The following is an 18886-nucleotide window of genomic DNA, read 5'->3' as shown; positions in this document are numbered from 1 at the left end:
TCACTTAAGGATATGAGCTGTTTGCCATCATCAGCCACATGGGAGCCTCCACGATGTCTGGACATTATGTTTGTCACATCAAAAAAGAGGGAAGGTCAGTAGCAACCTGTCTCACAAAGAATGAGACAAAGTCTGTTCACGTTTTCTATTTATTCTATTTAATCCTGTAGCATTCGTGGCTCTGAACAGTGTGTATAATGAATAATCTTCACTCCTCTTCATTCAGGTGGGTGATCTACAACGACCACAAGGTGTGTTTGTCAGAAAGGCCTCCGAAGGACTTGGGCTACATCTACTTTTACCGTCGCCTCTCGAGCAGTTAAAACCGCTGCCTCCCTGCTCCCTGCAGTCTTTAAATAGCTTCAGTCTTTCACCCAGAAAGACGGGCAGACACCTGCAACAACAGCCACAGCAGAAACGATGGAAGAAACCTCACAGACCAGCTTCTTGCCTTATCCTCATCTCACACCGGAGTAATTAGGAATAATGATCCAAAAAGGAAAGCGATGTGCTTATTTTCTGTGCATTTGTTGTGCTTTGAATGTATATTTCATTGTTTATGTTGGGAGAGACAAACAGGGAAAAACAAAAAGTAAGTACACAGGGATGCGTGCAATTTGTACTTCTGGAGTGGTCTGGAAACAAAACGATGCAACATATCAAATCAGGTTGCTCCTCCTCACTGCCTTCAGCTGCTTGTGCTGTACTTTCACACTGCTACATTTTATAAATGTGTGCTTAGATGGCAGTGCTACACTTCCGCTCCACAAATGCTCAGATTCTGCAACAAAACATAAGTGATGTCTGTGCTGTTAGCGGCTTTTCATTTTGCCACAAAATACAATGAATGTGTCCCATTCATTCACTGTGGATGCTGAGGGAACACCCCAAACACCTTTTAAGCTTCCAGATTCAGGAAAGCACAAGGAAGGTTAAAATGTTATCTAGACGACTGTAAATGCACAGAATTATTTGCTGGATTACAGCTAAAAACTGCCCCAGAAACAAGATGTTTCCGTTTCCTTCTGCGCTGGCTGACTTCCAAACCCCCCAAAAGCACTTTTAAATAATGAAAAAAAAAAGTTCTGCACTTGATGCAAAAGAAGTGGAATAACATGTCTATTCACCCACGAGTGAAGTTAAGTTATTCCTTAAACCGTGACAGTATTTAATATCATGAATGCCCAATTGGAGCAAGTATAAGCCTGTTTAAATAAGTGTTAGTTTCAGCGCTGCAACTAAATCTCGTATAAAAGTTCTCAGTCCTGAACTTTTTAGACAGTTTTTGCCCAAATTGCAAAATATTTGCTTCCTCTGCAAACGTGAACCCAGCTGCACCTGCAGCAGTTTGGCTTCTTTATCACCCCGACAGATTCAGACGGTGACCCAAAAAAGGTGAAACGAATGTTTTCATTGAGTTGTTGCCAATTTGCAGGACTCTCGTTGTTATTTATTGAACTGTTGTCCAGACTCCAGAGCAGCACGTCTGGAGAAATATGCACTGCAACTAAATCCGGGATGAAGGCTGCACACTGATCTGTGTCTCCTCCGCGGCGAACACGCTGCACACGCTGCACATGCTTTTTGCGTTGCCGAATGTAAATGTTTATGGTGCTCATTGTGGACAGAAGCTCCTCTTCAAAACCCATAAACCAGCAAAAATCATTCAACCCATCTGAATCTAAATAGGATGTCTTCAGAATTCAGGATGTGCTGACTGGTAGACATGGGATTTATATATCAAGGTTTCAAAAGGTTAGTTTCCAGCTAATATCATCTTGCTATACTTTTAGAGAGTATAAAGAGCAGAACAGCTCAAAAGGTATATGTTGTGCATTAAGCACTCAAAAACTAAATTCAAGGGGCATTTTTTTAAAATTTAATTTGCTGTGAATCAAAATGACAGTAAATAATTTAACGATAAATCAGTGTAATTTATTTTGGCAGCAGCAGTCGGAATAATTTTGTTTTGTTATTTTAAACACATTGACGCACTGAAACCATGGCGTTTTACCACAACCTTCTCAAACCAGAATCTCATACCGGCCCACGCTGGTTTGTTGTCCTTTAGTTTTGACTGGAATAGAAACTGGTTTTGTTTTATGCAACCAAGCAAAAGACAATGCAAATATTTCAAAGCATTGGCCATTTGTTTTATGCATTGGCATGCTTAGCAGAAACTCAGTGGCTCCTGAAGCTGGAGGTCTTGAGAATTCAAAGTTTACACTCAAATTGATCCTGGATAGAAAAAGATAATTCAGTATTAATGGTTTGGAAGGTTTAATTTTATTCTTTATTTGGTGTTCTAGTGATGAATGTATTTCCTGACTGGTCTTTGTTTGCTTTGCAGAACTTCACTTTGACATCTGTGGGTTATGACTATTTTTTTTTTGTCCTCAAAAACTCAAGTCCATCTTTACATTTAATTGTTGACATAATGGTTCCCATGAAAAAATGGATGCCAACTAACCAATGTTAGTGTAAAAAAGAAAACAAAGTAGTTTGAATAAGAACAGCAACAAAAACGCTATTTTTAGCTGGAAGATGACGGAATAGAAACAAAAACGCTTCTTTCGTTCATAATCACCTAAAGGCTGTTTCTATTCTGTCTTTACAGATTATTTCAACTAATACTCAATTTATGGGATAAACTTAATTTTCACTGTGCTTCTCTTTAGCAACACTGTGCCTAAACCTCCCTGGATAAATCTTAACTCGTGTCAAATCTCCACCTCTCAATGAAACTGCTGCTGCGTTTCTCATCTATGCAGCAGGAAATATTACTCAAAGTCTCTATGCAAGTCCTGCATTTCTGCTGCTCTTCATCAGCGGATGACTGATGAGGTTGTTGTCTCGCTCAGCTGTGGTCAGTTATAAATGTGTCCACCTGTGCTCTGAAGTTTGTCCTTTCTGTTTCCTGGATAGATTTTATTATTTTATTTTTATTCTTGTCTCGTTTCAGCTTTTCCTCTGCTCACTCCTTTCTTGTCTTCTTATTCAATTTGTTACAAGAAAAAGTTTCATATTCAGCATGTGCACTAAAGGTCAACATGTAGTTATTTGGATTGTACAATAGTACTTTTGCAGCTTTTATCCTATTTTTTTTTCCACTTCCATAAATGCCAAACATGTTAATTGTTTTTTCTCCCTGCTGCCTTTTTGCAGAAAGATCTGTGCCACTACCTTAGTTTTTATTCGTGGGATTATTTTACTTTTGTAATGTAGCTGTTCATCCAAATGTGGCTTTAGTGTACGTGAATACCGTACAGCATATCCAGTGGCACCGTTTACTTTATGATGTTTGGGTAATTTAATAAACTCCACATTTGTTGAAACAACTTCTTTTCATTTTAAACCAGGGTAGTTTTACTTGTAAACTCATTTCAAACAAGGAAATTCAAATTAAAAATAAGAATAAAAAAAACAAACATATTAAGAACATGAATCATCACATAAGCTATGCAAAGATAACAACATAACCACATAAAAAAATAAAACTACATTTTAGCCAAATAACTCCAGCCATTTGACTGACGGTGAACCAGTGCAGCAATTTAAGGATTGGATAATGTCATCCAATTTTCTAGTGTCGCTCAGGACTCTGGCTGCAGCATTTTGAATAAACTGCTGCTGCCTAAGAGATTAGGAAACACTGTATTTGAAACATGAAGGAGTCTTCTTGAATGTTTAGGACTGTTGTTATGAAGTATCATTCAGAAAATAATGACACTTTTTTAATGCAAAATTGCACAAAAAGTTGCATTAAAGGTCCATTAAAATGATAAATTCTGGATTATTTGGTAAATAATGACACTTTTAATGCAAAGTTGCAATACAAGTTGCATTACAAGTTCATTAAAATGGTCAAATTTGCATTATGATTGTTTACCAAATGAGACTTCATGATGACAGTCGTAAACATTGATGAGAACTCCTTCATCTTCATGACTGTTGTCATGTTTATGACAGTGTCATGTCAGTCTTTTACACACTCCTTCAAATAAAGTGTTACCAGAGATCATTTAGTGACCTGTACTGTCTATGCACAGTTACATTAAGAAACTGAAAAGCTTGAACCAGGTTTTTTAGTCTTGTTTCTTAAAGAAATCATATTTTCTGGTGATGTTCTTGAAATGGTACTAGGCAGTTTTTTTTATTTTATTGAAACTCAGATGTTAGTCCATCAAAACTTTGTGGTTGCTTTCTAACCTCACATGATTTCTGTCTGTTCTGCATTTAGCTGTAGGACATTCAGACTGATAGCCGGATATGAAATAATGTTAGATAAAAATAGCCCGAGAACAGATTCTTGAGGCATCCCAAAGAAGACAGACAAGCAGAAAATATATAACAATAGTTTATTTTAAAAGGTTACTTCCATACTTTGTTGTTAAAGGTGCTAATGCTTTCCTTGTGGTTATACAAGTTCAGTAACAAGCATTATAGTAAGTGGTTTAATAAATGGATGCATGTATAGAAAGTATATAATTTCTAGTCTCAATCATCAAAATATAGTTTTTATTCAAATGTGATGCTTCAATTAAATTTGCTAAAGCAAACTATCACTGTACATGTTGCAACAAAGTAACAGCAATGGGTTAATGACGTTCATGAGCCCCGGCCTACAGGCAGCTTTAAGTCGTTTTTAAATGCTTCAAAGTTACATCGCAACAAAACCAGCAAATACATTATTACATCTGTAAAGTACAGACTCTTTACATCTATGGAGACACAAAATGCCTTTGAGCCTTAATAAAATATAGAATAAAGAATAAAGATGAGAAAATGCATTATTTAATAAAGGTAAAAAAATAACTTAATCTTGTACTATAATGCATTCTTTCTTAAAGTAGGTGCTTTTTAAAATGTCTTTCTGGACATTTCATTTTATTCTAGTTACATGTGTGAACTTTTGTTCCTTCTGTGAAAAGAATAAACAGATGTGTTTAAAAGTGTTATTAAATATCTTAAGTAGAATAAGCAACAAAGATTATAGTTGTAAATGTGAGAATGTAAAATGATTTCAAATTGATTTGCAGTTTTACTTTACATTTAGTACAACCATTTTAAATCCCTAATCCCTGGCACACTATTGCATATCTGCCTTGTTTTTCCAACTGGTGGCTTCCTGCTCATCTGGTATCTCCAGCTAAACAGAGAAATGCCAGAAAGCTTTTGTACAAGTCAAAAAAAAAATCTTTCACATGAGAATTGCAACTAAGAGATGCCATATACGACACACATAGGCACTAGTGCTACAAATTTGACATAAATGCTACTTAAATGTTTCAGCAAGATAATGTTAGTGATGCTATGCTACAACATGCAGAATGGTTCAAGTGGCTCCAACAGCTAAATGGTATGACCTATTTTCTGATAAAAATCAGCTAATAATTATTTGGCCACTTAGAGGCAGTGACAGATTGGTGCAGAGAATTGGTGCAAAGAATTGAATTCTTGTCAATCCCAGAGGGCTTGACAAGAAGGGAAGCCCATTTCTGCCTCTTTGATAAAAAACAAAACAACTTTTATTTCATCATTATTTTTTTCTCTGCCAAACTGGTTACCATTCAGTTTTTTTTTTACATTGTGGGATTCTTCCAAAACTGGAAGGATTATTAGATTTATAAAATCACTTCTGAAGTATAACTTCATGATGTTGCAACATCAATTTCTTTATCTTAAGCCAAACTTGTTTCACTCTTCTCTTTATAATGTCACAGAGCCAATTCAAGGCATTTGAGTATAATGAGATACAAGTTTACTTGTTTTTTCATCAGAGAGGCAGGAATTGGCTTCCACAATCAAGAGATAAGTAGGAAAAATAAAAATAAATAGCAGTAGTAATTTAGTAATCGTCCTGATGTGCTTCCACTACACTAAAAGAGGTCACAGAGAAAGCAACATGCAAACTTTATAGGAAAGCAAAAAGTGTTTTTAGATACGGCAACAAACATGGCAAGACAAGAAAGCAGCGGAGGCAAAAAGCAAAGTTTTATAGGTTTTATCCGCCGATGTAGTTTCAAAATTTCAGTGGATTAACTATGATCACCTACTGCTGCAGGAAAATGATCTAAGCCTAGATTTTTATGAAAATGTTTTCTGTATCCTCATTATTATGCGTCAGCTCTGCACTTCTTCTTTTATGCCACAAAACATACCGTGTGTTGAATAAATACTGAATATATAGATAATTGTTTAATGCTAAGGTTGCAGTATATTGTAGAAATATTGCAAGGGAGCCTCTTCATATGCCTAAATGTTACATATATTAGTGATAGCAAAAGCAAGCACCTACATGCATTAAAATGAAGGTATAATTCTGTGCCATAATTAACATGCTATGTCCTCATGATGTTTCACAGAAGCATGCGCTAAGCTACTTCGGTTCACCTGAGGAGGTACCTAATTCTACAAAAAATCTTGACTTTAAGGGCAGAGCTTAAAGCTTTCTCCTTTTTTTTGTTTTAAAGTTACAGAATAAAAAAGTGAAGGCCCAAGATGTGATCTGAAAAATGAACATAATTCCCAAACTTGTTTTGTTTTTCTGCAGTTCTGCTGAGAAAGAGGACAAATGGAAACAAGTTGTGTGTGTAAAATGATTACAAAGAGCATATTTTTCTTTTCTAAAAGTAAGTAAAGCTATTACAAAGAAGATAATGAAGACGGACAGAGGCTTATCTAGCAGCCAAACACAACGTCTGCAGACAGAAACACTCGTACACACACAACGTCTGACGATTATAGTTGTGTTCTTGGGACATTTCTGCTTGGCTATTATAATTATTTCCAGAAGATGTAACTGAAAATAACAAATGACATCTGTAAATATATATTTTTGATTTGAGTGGAAACATTTCTGAAGCTAGCATCCGTTGACCATCACTAGTATTTAACTTAATCTTATAACAAAGTAACTTACAAGTCAATATATTAATTGACTGAGCTAAGAAAAGAAAAGAAAAGAAAAGTAAATAATTAATTTTACAGCATGTTTCAATTTGCACGATGCATTTGGTTGCAATCCCATGCTTGTATCATTAAGAATCCAATTAGCTCTAAACTGGGAAAAAAAAAAAAAAAAAACGCTCAAAATGCCAGAATGTTGTCTTTGCTTTATAGCTAAGCTGAACCAAACTGGGGCAACGAAGCGCTGGGAAAAATGCATCTCATGTTGATTTCACTGTGTTGATGAGGAAAAGCTACAATTAAAGCAAAAATATTAACATTGCAGGTTGTTGAAGGGAAGATTAGTTGCTGAGAATAATTTGGATTTGGGATGAAAAAGAGATTACACAATAATAAAATGAAAACAAAATGAATAATAGTTGGTGCTTCAGAAACTGTTGAAAAGCTCCCTCTTTACTCCTAAATTAGTAGGCATTTCAAAAATATATATATATAAAAACACAATGAGTTTCTAAGTATAAGTAAACTGAACTTGCCAAAAGAGTACTAACCTCTGTGAACATAAAGTTAGGAATAAATTTGCCCCCTAATTTTCTGTAAGGCCTTTCCAGAAGCTACTTTTGCAAAGTATAAAACATTCAACCTGAATTTCATATGCCCCTTTGAAATGAAGCAATTTTGTTTCATTTTCAATTGCAATGCAAATGTCATTGTGAGCAAATGATAGCCAACTCAAGTTATTTCCTCTTAAAAGTGTTTTTGGCCACTGAACATCTTGCCGAAGGTGGCTGCTTTTTAACTAAAACTTACTTTACTTACCGTCCAAAAGTAAAACAAATATCTTTGGGAGTTGTTGCAGTACAGCCACAAACTTCATCGAATTGTACGCAGATTATATAAGACAGACAACAAACAAAATGTTCTGCATGACGGTAAAGTCAAATAGAAATAATAAATGTTTTTGTTATTTTCACAAATAAAATAACACGACATGTGCCCATTTTTGCTAATACCCTATGCCACATTTTTACTTATTATAGTTCAAATGTGCGTAACTTCTCTATATAAATTCATCTGTTCTGTGAAGGCCTCGAGGTTTGTTACAGAACATTAGTGAACAAACGGCATCCTGGAGACGAAGCAACGCATCAAATAAGTTCAAAGTAGGGTCAGGTTTTTAAGTAACATCCCACGATTTGAACATCTCATGGGGAATTATTTGACCCAGCTGCAAAACAATTCAGACCCCTGAAAACACATTGGCTAAAAAGAGAGAGCATTGATCAGAAAAGCAGCCATGGTGACCAACGTGTCTTCAGAGGAGATTCACCGCTCAGATTGGAGACTATTCATACGTTGCACTGGTCTTTGTGAGCATGTAGCAACAAGCCAGTTGCACTGAAAGAAAGACTTAAGATCAGGACATGTTGATGCTTCTTCAGAGTAAATGGAGCCTAAATACAAGACAGTCATAAAAAAATAACAAAACTGCAAAACCTACCACCAAAGATACCATGGAATGATTTGCTAAGGGCATTTATGAATGGCAATGTCAAAGTCCATGCCTGCATCAACTGAGAAATGACTTAAAAAACTGCTGCTGACAACCCGACTAATTAGCAACTTTTCAAAGCTGGTAAAGAAAAGCCCAAAAGACTTGCATCTGCAATCTTTGCGAAAAGGAATTTTACACTAAAATTACTTCTGGGGCCTGAGGACAAATGCATATTGCACTTTATTTAACTTGAATTTGTAAAAAAAATAAATAAATAAATAACCAAAAATTATCTATCAGTTTTCTTTCTCTTCAAAACGACACACAATTTTGTTTGTATATAAGCAAATGTTTGTGGCTGGAATAATGTGACAAGTGTGACTACTTATGCAAAGAGAAAAGTGAGCTGACAGAAGAAAAAGAAAATGTCTACAGCTGTGAATTTGGCGTGTGCAGCTGCAGCCACAGATGCATTATTATGTCGCAGATTCATACAGTGTCAATGCCGCATTTCAGCTGGTTTCTGTTTGTTCTCCCCCAGCCGCCTGATAAAAACACTCCTCCTGACACAGAGTGTGTCATCCCAGCTGCACTGTTAGGAAGATGAATGGTTCTGGTTCTGGTCTCTGGTTCCCGCTGATAGCATTCATTCAAAACACAGAATCAACACTTCCCTTTGCTCCACAGAGGCAGATGGGGACAAACATGAAACATGACCTTTTGCATAGACGCCGACAATAAGAAGAAGAAGGAAAAAAAAAAAAGAAAAAAGAAAAGCTTTCTGCAGCACACCCGGACTGTGGACATGACTGATAAACACCAAAGTGAGCTGTACTGCACAGCAGATCATCTATCATTCACTCAGCCACCACCGCCGCCGCACGGCAAGCTGCATGGCGTTAAACTCACAGCGACTCTCAAACTGTGACTAGAAGGAAGCTGACAAATGAAAATCATAAGAAATATTTAGAGGTGCTGCAAAGGGTTTATCTTAAGCAGGAGCATCAGTGCATTTTATAATGTATAATGATCTTCTGAATAGCATTTATTTATTTATAAAAAATCTGTTTTTCCTTTTATAGGAAATGTGTGCAACTCTAAGCGAGCCTCTATAAATATTGAAATCATGCATGATGGCTGAGGGTAACTGATTTAATTAAATGAATGAGCTTTGCTGCCAGAGAAGGAGCAGCAAAGATACAAATGACTACATTAAGGAAATTCATCAAGCCGCTGTCTTGGGTCCTGGCTTGCAAATACACATCTTTTAATCTAATGTTAGTATGCTGTATTGAAATGAATACAGTCAGCATAAATAAAAATTAGGCGCTTTTCTTTGTAGGGGCCTCTGAGACGAGACATTTTTAGAAATATAATCACTTTTCCCTCTGAGAGGGAAAAACAAAAAAAAACGATTCAAAAAAACGATTCAAATCAATATTACCCGCTCACTGTGTGCATCCCTCCAGCCAGTCAGCATTAAAGCAACAAATATTACACACGAGCTGCATAAATATATAAACAACTGAACTGAGATTAGCGGATCAGAAGTCGTACAGGTTCTAAGAACAGCACTTATGTTAAGAAATTTAAACCGGTCTGAAAATGGCTTTGATATATTTTGTTCCTTGTTGCCATAAAAATAGTGTAAATAAATAATGTTGGACGCATGCATCTCAGTAAGGCTTTACAACCTGGGTTGCACATTCCATAGAGGAAGTCATCTAAAAGTGCAAAGGGAAAACTTCTATAAGTATGCTAATCTCTCCATTTCTGAAAATGTTTGTTGTGGTTTTTGTTTTTTTTTGTTTTTTGATGCAGAGTAATAAGTCTCCATTGACAGAGGGGGAGGTGAAGCCAGGAAGACAATATAGAGCTCCGGGGTTACAAGGTGCAGCCTTTATTGTTCGGCTCACTGAATCCAACCGTCAGAGAGGGGGGGGAGGCAGTCCTGAGTCAACAGATCTTCCTCTCAAAACCTCATCTTTTCTGCTGCAAATGGCTTGTGAGGGTTCCTCTGTGGGAGTCTTAAATCTGGCTGTCACTCCTGGCTCACCTCTGTTCCACTGCATGAGTCAGTTTTTAATTGATGCGTCCTCTAAGGCATTGCTCATACAATCTTCGCCCGTCCTTGTGCTCTTTAGGGAAATCACAAATTGCAGTGCAAATTCCATCGCTAAGCAGTCCATCCGAGCCCCTGGAAGAAGCGGCCCTCCGAACTGCTCTCAAGAAATTTAGGGCAAGAAGGACGTGACAGGGTTTGACCTTTTCAGTTTATTTTGATATGCAGAAACTAAACACACACGCCGGTGTGTTAACTCAAACCGTGTGCACTTTGGGCTTTTGGCTTCTGGCCAGAGATCAGAGAACAAATGACAGAGTGCACTCCGTCGATTACTCAAAAGTCCAAGTTAAAGGCCCTCATCAGGAGATCCAGATCGCCAATGTTTGCGGCCTGGAAGAGTTCGGGTTGGTCCATCATAGATAAAGCTATCCTCAGAGCTGCCCAGATGTTGCCAGACATCACCTGATGGGACTGCTGACCGCTCTGGCTTTTCCTCTGGAGACTTAAAGCCATCAGGAAGTTACTGGCTGCCTCTCTGGGGAAACAAAAGAGACAAGTTACTTCGCGCAGAGTAAACTGTGAGAGTTTATGTCTGGTTTGTTACATTTTCTGAATAAATAAATGTCCAAAATGAAATCTCCTCAGTGTTTCTATTGTTTAAATAGGATGTGATCTCTCGCTTGTCACACTAGCATGATCTAAATCAGGTCTCTGAGATTAGTTTATGTCACATGAATAACAATATATGGTGCCTTGCATAAAATATTAATTTGCCTTAAAACTTTCCTCGTTTTGTACAAATATAAGTGCAAAAGTTTGTGTTCAACCCTCTTTCTTCTCACAACCCGACATATAACAGAATCAGCTGCTACCTTTAAAATTCACCTCATTTCATCTCTGCATAAATAGTTCTGAGAAGATCTCAGAAGTTTGTTAAGGATTTTTTTTTCACAAACAGTTTCACAAAGATCAAGAACTACAGCAGCAGTTCTAGGAAAAACTTATGCAGATGTTTTAAGCAGCGTTAACAAGCTTTGGACATTTGACAGAGCGCTGTCCAATCTATCATCCATCCCACATGGAACAAAGATAAAATAGCACACTAGTCAAGAGGGACATTAATCGGGTTCATGATAACTTCACGTGAGCTGTAGAAAGCTCAAGTGGGATAATCTATTGTCATATTGCCCACAAATTTGCCCTTCATTGTTCATTGTTGAAACAAAGCAATAAAAAGTCTTGTTTTTGTTTTGCAACAAGAAGCTGCTCCGTTCACTTGAGATCAAAAGTTTATTTTCCGGTCCAAGATAATCTTGAGCGCACCATTCCCACAATGCAACATAGCGGAGGTGGTGTCATGCTATGGGACTGCTATTCTTCAGCAGGAGCATAGAAGCTGGACAACATCGGCAGAGCCTCAACTTTCAGAAGGAGCTGCAGCAGAATAAGTTTGACCCAGCTGTATTTTTGCCTTGGCTTGGTCCAGAAAAAGGTCAGAACTTAGTCTTCTCTCTAAGTTGAGAAAAGAGTAAGCTAATCTCATTAAGTAGATCATAATGAGCAAGATCTATTTTTCAAAGTAGGATGAGCAAAATCACTCTCTAGACATGGAAACCTTGGAGGGACATACAGCAATAAACCTTACAGCTGTAGATGGGGTAAAAGATTATTTAGTTACATAAAACAATAAAATACATTGAAGTCTGACAGAAATCAAAGGAAATCAATGGTTTTGCGAGGCTGTGCATACAAACTTTGACTTACCAGCTGTTTTGTTTCAGACAGGATTATGTGGACAGCATGATGTTCGCTTTTCTCCACATTTATAAGTTTCTGTTGCTCTCTGCTGGTATTTTATTTGTCATTTTAATTCTGTTTTTGTCTATGTCTTAATATTAACGGGAAAAAAAAAGAAAGTTCAGACCTTAATATATACAAAATGTCAGAGTTTTAGCACTGCAGCTTAACTCCATTTCTAAAACTGGCCATTTGTTGCTGTACTGGGATTCATCAGGTTTGAACAACACATATTAAAATACATATAACTCAGCTCAGTGATGGACAAAGGACCTAAACTCTGATTGTTATCGATGGTTTAAGAAGGCTCCCAACCTTTGTAGAGTGTTATTTGCAGCTTCGCACCATGAAGATAAATTGCTCTCAAAATGCTAAAGGTCACTGCTTCTCCTCACCAAGCCAAGTGTTTGGCTTTTCCTTTTCTATAATCCTGGAAACAGTTTGTTCAGCTCCGGCCTGATTGCTTGGCGACTAACGGTGCTGCTCGTTTCTAACAAAAATAAATAAGAAAAGTAATCATACTAAAGAAAATTAACTATTTAGTTGCTAAATCTAAGCTGTGGTTAATCAAATGTGTTTTACAGCTTCTCAAAAGATGATATTTTTTCTATGGCTGAGATTTGGTTCCACATTAAATTTTCATCCATGAGAATGGATCCTCGTTTTTAGTCAGTTGTGCTCATCTCTACGTCAAAACTATAAAGCACTCACTTGCTTTCAGGAATTAAAACATGGCTGACTGAACCTTTCTGCTGTTATTGAAAGAAATTTAACGTTTTGGAGAGATGTCACTGGAATATCTATTAAATACTCAGAGATGATCAATATAGTATCATTATGGTATGATTTATGACAGCAAGGTTTATAGTCGTTATCTTATCAAACATTGTCAAAACTTGTTGTCATAATTAAGATGGTTTAATGCTGGTATTTGCAGGCTAATTTATCTGTAGTTGATTGACAATTTGTGATCCTGCGTCTTGGAAGAAACATTTATCCATATTTTTACATTTTGTTATTGTAAATCTTGTTAATTTGTCTAGAAAAAGTGTTTAAGAATGTAGACATTTAGCCAATTAGACACTGAGGAAAAAGAAAGATTATCTCCAAGGAGCAGAAGTGAGAAAAGTGTAATCTTATGTTATTCTTACATCTCTTCTGGGTTCTGCTGCATGATGTATGTGCTCCACTGCATAAAACCAGGACATGTTGATATGTCCTCTGTCACACAACCTGAGGTGACTCACCTGTGAGCCCCCAGGTTGATGCAGCTGATGCCCAGGTTGTAGCGGGACCTGATGAACCCTGGATGCAGCTCGAGGGCTCGCGTGTAAGCCTCCACCGCCTCTTCGCTCCGGTCTCCGTTCGCTAATGTGGCTCCAAGGCGATTCCACAGCAAATAGTCCTGCAATGGAGGACGAGCACTGAGGTGATGAAGAAAACTCAAATAGATTGCTTTTTTTTTAAATTTATTATGAACTATGCTTTTGGATGAATTACTGTTTAATCAGCAAATTATGATCAGTTTTTCACAAGCACCCAACAAGAACCTATTTTGAACAACTGTGCACAGATTTTGGATACAAAAGTAGTCCGACAAGGTTAGTTGAGTGTTCAGAGTAAGCAGAGTTACATCACGCTGGACGTCCTTGTCGCCGTTTCCCACCTGCAGGCTCACAGGCTCATTCAGAGGTCAGTGGTCTGGTACAGAACTGGGGTCCTTCATCTCTGGCTAAGCCAAGCAGCAGGCTATAATTATCCGCCTTTTGTTTTCAGTGCTGTTTTCTTTTTCTTTTCAGCGGGGGAGCAGAAATTAGCAAGTCAAATATGGGAGACTGGATTTAACAATAATAGTCATGCCGGCCTGAGAAAGGGAAGGGAGGAGATGGACTGATCTGTCTGATGCAGACGGAGGAAAAAAGTTTGTAAATGCAGTCGATTTTGAATACATTTTTTTCACATATATTTACTTTGTGCCAAAAAGAATATGCATTTATGTTTGCATTTTTTGTAGGGCGATTATACACTACGTCTTGATCTTGAATAAAAATCTATATCTATCTTCAATCAGCTGCAAGGTTTTTCAGGGTAAGAATGTTTTTGATGTTTGCACACATTTACTCTCCCTGTTAAGGTTGTTTGCATTTATTTTACTCATGTCAGCTTATGAATCTCTTACATCTCTGAATCTGCTCTCAGACTCTGAACTGACTGTAAAGTATTCATGTAGATGCATATAAATTCGTTTTTCTTGTGCTTTATTCTGGGAATCTCTAGTCTAAAACCATTTTCAAACAGGCATTTATTTGTGAGAATCTCGCTGCATTGGTCCATGCAGACTTCATTTCTGCGGGAGCTGAGATGAAAGTCTGATTGATGGATCCATATTTGATCAGCTCTTCTGATGATCCTGCAGACTGCATTATTAATTGAATAAATAGGTCTCTAACGATGCAGCACAGCCCAATGGAAAACACAGAATATATCAAAATTATTCAAACTGTTTGATAACTAGAATCAATGATTGAACTGAAATGATTTTTTTTTTTGTAAAGTGTCTTGACTCTGCCAGTCTGCTCCAGGGCAGCTGAGGCTACAATCCAGTAGCTCAACAACATTAGCAGGTGAATAGACTTTATAAAACGCGATATAAATGAAGGCCATTTACCATTGAAATATCCTGTCTGTTGACACAAATCTGAGAACATGAGCATGATGGAAAGGGAGCCAAGTTTTTAGGCGCAAGATAAAATAAAACTGTTTAAATTGTGAAACCCCCCCCCCCAAAAACATAAAAAACATTGTTGAGTAGTAAGACATTGGTTTTGGTAATGCACACTTAAAATTTCTGCTTTAAATGATGAGTGTGAATCTTTATGTCAGAAAAAGTCAGATTTTAGCTCATTGCTTGTGCTGACTAGACGGTTTGCCTTAACAGGATCATAAAATGGGCATTTGCATTTGTCCTCCTGATTACATATTTTGTAAAATTCTCTTTTGCTGCAATTGCAGCTACAAATGTGTCTCTATTGCTGATTTACCTTCAGAGACTGACATTTTAACTACGCTTCTTCGCCACATAGATCAAACTCCGTCAGATTGGATGTGAGTATCCGCAAACATCAGTTTTCAGATATTGTGCTCAGATTCTTGATTTTGTTTTGACGTAGACTTTGATTAAGACAATTTAACATATTTATTTATTTTGGACAGACAAGAAAAATGAAACAAATTATTGTGGCCAACTGGCATGCAATTTTAAATTATCTTTTCGAAAAGTAGCAGATAGAAGATACAAGATCTTATGATTTCCTGCCCCTCTCATTCTCATCAACGTATAAACATTTAAATCTCCAAACACCAGATAAACACGACACTTAAATCTCACATTCTCATCTTTAAATGTACAATTATTTATAATTTTTTTTATATCATCAATACCACTTTTGGTCTTTAAAAATGCTATTGATGAATATACTTTAATCAAAACAAACAGAAGCTCTGACTGTAAGCTTGGTGTTTTTATTCTTCTATGTAAATATCCTTCACTTCCAGTTTTAAGTCTTTTGCAGCACCAAACAGGATTTCTTCCCAAAAAAAAATGAACACCTCTGAGCAGTTTCCCTGCTGCTGAAGAAAAATATCCCCACTGCCATGTTTTACTGTTTGCTTCAGGTAATGTGCAGCATTCTTTTTCTGCCTCAAAAAAGGTGAAAAGCCAACATTTTGCTTGACCAAAAAACCTTTTTCCACATGTTTGTTTTTCCTCAATGGCTTGTTCACAATCCAAATGGGTCTACTAGTGGCTTTCCTTTGACAATAATTTATTTTTCTTGTCAGTCTTTTGTAAATACCACATTTGTGGAGTGCATACTGAAAGAACACTAGTTGTCTTGTCAACATATTATCCCACCTGAGCTTAAGACCTCTGCAGCTCCTCCAGATTTACCATGAACGGATTTTCTCACGAATGCTCTGCTTTCCCACTTTGTCAGTGATTTGTGATTTTTTTTTTAGAAGTAAACCCTTTTTTTGTGGACAGAGCATGACAAAATGTATAAACAATTCATTGTACTACAGTTTTTAGATTTAACACAAAAAAGCACATTTCAATTAAAATAAATCTATAAAATGAAATGTTTACTGTTAAAGAAAACCATCAGCAGATTATAGTCACAATCTCATGCCAAAATGACTCAGAGACACCTCTGGCTCTTAGCCTGATTACTTTCAGCTGCAGAACTGTGTAAGAGACAGTTTAGTAAATGTGCACTAATTTACTCATCCTTGGTGCATCAACAAAACCTCTTTGTACGTAGAAGACCAGACAGGGCTATCAGTTTATATCAAGTTCTACAGACATATTTTTTTCTTTAAAACTGCACATTGTGTGAAATCACACTGCCTATATAGATTTAATCCAGCTCGATGTTAGATAACCTTTTTTTACAGCTTTTGCAGTATTTGTATCTCACTCAATACACTCCTTAGGTTGCTCCATCTGGAGTCTCTGAAGCTGCAGGCAATTTCATCTCCTTTTTGCCAGGTAGATTTTACTGTGCATAGAGGAACAAACGTCAGAACTATTTTTGGACAAACTGCTGAAGAAAGATATCAGAACCACCCAGCGAGTACAATGACTCTTTTCCTCAGACAAGAGCAAGGGCAGTGTGTGCCCCGGCTTACTCAAATGCAGCTCCACATCCAGCCAACGACGTAACTTTGAGCTGCACATATTCTCAAATTTACGAGTTCTGGTATAAAAAGTCAAATCAAGCAACAAGTAGAAACGTGTTTGTAAAGTCAGGAACTGCTTGCCAAAGTGTTATTTTAATTACTGCAAGCTGTATTTTGGTCTCCTTTCTTAGACATTTACTTGGTTTTTGAGTTAAAAATGGAAATTTAAGAGAAGTAAAGAAATGCTAACAGTAAAGAAATGTTGAAATATGAACTAGAGTTGAACTTTGTGTCCCTTTATCTCCTACCTACTAACAACAGAAGCTTTATCCCATAAGTATTGGTCAGTATTGTTGTTTTATGTTATAAAAGCAGCTCTAGAAAAAAATGAAGAAACCACTTAAAATGATCAGTTTCTCTGATTTTACTTTTTGTTCCTTTTGTTTGAGTAAAAGGAACATTATTCTTTTATTTTATAAACTACGGACAACATGTCTCCAAATTCCAAGCAAAAATGTAGTATTTATTTGCAGAAAATGAGAAATGCTCTAAATAAAGAAAAGATGCAGTGCTTTCAGACCTCAAATAATGCAAAGAAGACAAGTTCATATTCATTTAGAAACAACAATACTAATGTTTTAACTCAGGATGAGTTCAGAAAGCAATAACTGGTGGAATAATCATGAGGTTTTCAGTGGGGTTCAGTGCAGTGGGCTGTTAATTTTTCCAAGAGCTGTAAATATATGTTTAAATATAATAAAACAAAAAAAAAATTAACATTTAACTGGTGCAGTGAAAATATGCCTTTCAGGCCACAACAAGCAAAGGACATTTTGAGAGTTTGGTTCTGTTTAGTCTGCATATTTTCTATCAGATTGAGCGAGAGAAAGCCTTGGAGGGGTTTCCTACCTCAGGCCGGACTGACAGGGCCGTATTGAAAGCCTCTACAGCTTTGTTGAACTCTCCGCTGAGGTTGTAGAGGACCCCAAGGCCCGTCTGTAAATCCGGGTCAACGCTGTCCGAGTTGTTCTGAGCTGCTTCCAGGAAGAGCTCCTTGACCTCTGGCAGCAGTGAGCTGAGAACACACACGAGCAGAAACACACACACACGTGCGCACGCGCACACACACAGGGATCAGGATTAGTGTGATTTAGAGCTGCTGCTGCTGAGTGAGCGCTGTGAAGTCTGTAAAGCTCTGCTGTACAATGTGGGAACTTACATTCATAAACCGATTCATTTAATAGGAACAACTAAAAGCACAAACATGTCATTATTATTATTATTATTTTTACAGTTGGACTCAGGCATTGAAGCAAGATGATATTCTGACTGAGGCATGATGTGTAAGTACAGGTGAGGCCACTGTGTGATGTAAACCAACCCATTCTTTCACACCTGTTTATAGAAGCTGTCTGCACACCTGGCTGCGGGATTTTATACACGTCTGGTCATGGAGGCGAACTAAAACGTTTAATTTATCAGCCTGGATATCTTGGCACATTTGAAAACGAATGCTTTTTAAAAAGCTGAATTGAGTCTTGCCTTGATCATTGTTGCAGTTTTTGATGTTTTTCACAAGTTCTGCTGTCTTTTTATGTCTATGCCACCAGACTGGTAAAAAATAAACAGTAATTAAGAAAAGGGACAGGCTTATTCCCAGATCTTAGAAGCAGTAATTTTCTGTGAAATATGGTTAAATTTAAAACCGTTCATTTCTATGATAACCAAACAGAAAACCCTGACATGAACCTAAACAAATAAAAGCTCTGAAATGTGAAAACGTCTGATTAAAAAGGTTGATCCTCACATTGATATGCAGCACTGTTTTTGCCTATTAAAACAAATAATTAGGCAGTTACGGCTGTCTAAACCTAGAAAATTAATGTGCAGATAATTATATTATTGATCACAGCAGATTGTTAGTCATTCTCTTTTTTCTGTTT

The 18886-nt window shown here is 37.0% G+C and overlaps 2 protein-coding genes across 6 annotated transcripts in view; one reads left to right on the top strand and one right to left on the bottom strand.

Moving 5' to 3' along the window:
* Nucleotides 1-3335, top strand: part of usp13 (ubiquitin specific peptidase 13) — a 32574-nt gene extending 29239 nt beyond the window's left edge. For all 3 annotated transcript variants that reach the window (XM_007552787.2, XM_007552786.2, XM_007552785.2), the window contains exons 20-21: nt 10-94; nt 227-3335. In XM_007552787.2, coding sequence (XP_007552849.1) covers nt 10-94; nt 227-323 — 182 coding nt within the window. In that variant the 3' untranslated portion in view covers nt 324-3335. The remainder of the gene's footprint in view (nt 1-9; nt 95-226) is intronic.
* Nucleotides 3336-4344: 1009 nt separating this feature from the next.
* pex5la (peroxisomal biogenesis factor 5-like a) overlaps nt 4345-18886 on the bottom strand; it is a 78151-nt gene continuing 63609 nt past the window's right edge. For all 3 annotated transcript variants that reach the window (XM_007552782.2, XM_016671811.1, XM_007552783.2), the window contains 3 exons: nt 17853-18018; nt 13514-13671; nt 4345-11004 (listed from right to left, as the gene is read on the bottom strand). In XM_007552782.2, coding sequence (XP_007552844.1) covers nt 10803-11004; nt 13514-13671; nt 17853-18018 — 526 coding nt within the window. In that variant the 3' untranslated portion in view covers nt 4345-10802. The remainder of the gene's footprint in view (nt 11005-13513; nt 13672-17852; nt 18019-18886) is intronic.

Source organism: Poecilia formosa, unplaced genomic scaffold (assembly GCF_000485575.1).
Source record: "Poecilia formosa unplaced genomic scaffold, Poecilia_formosa-5.1.2 Scaffold52, whole genome shotgun sequence".
In the NCBI taxonomy this organism is placed as follows: Eukaryota; Metazoa; Chordata; class Actinopteri; order Cyprinodontiformes; family Poeciliidae; genus Poecilia; species Poecilia formosa.
The sequence above is the reverse complement of the archived record's forward strand: the minus strand, read 5'-3'. Positions and strand labels throughout refer to the sequence as shown.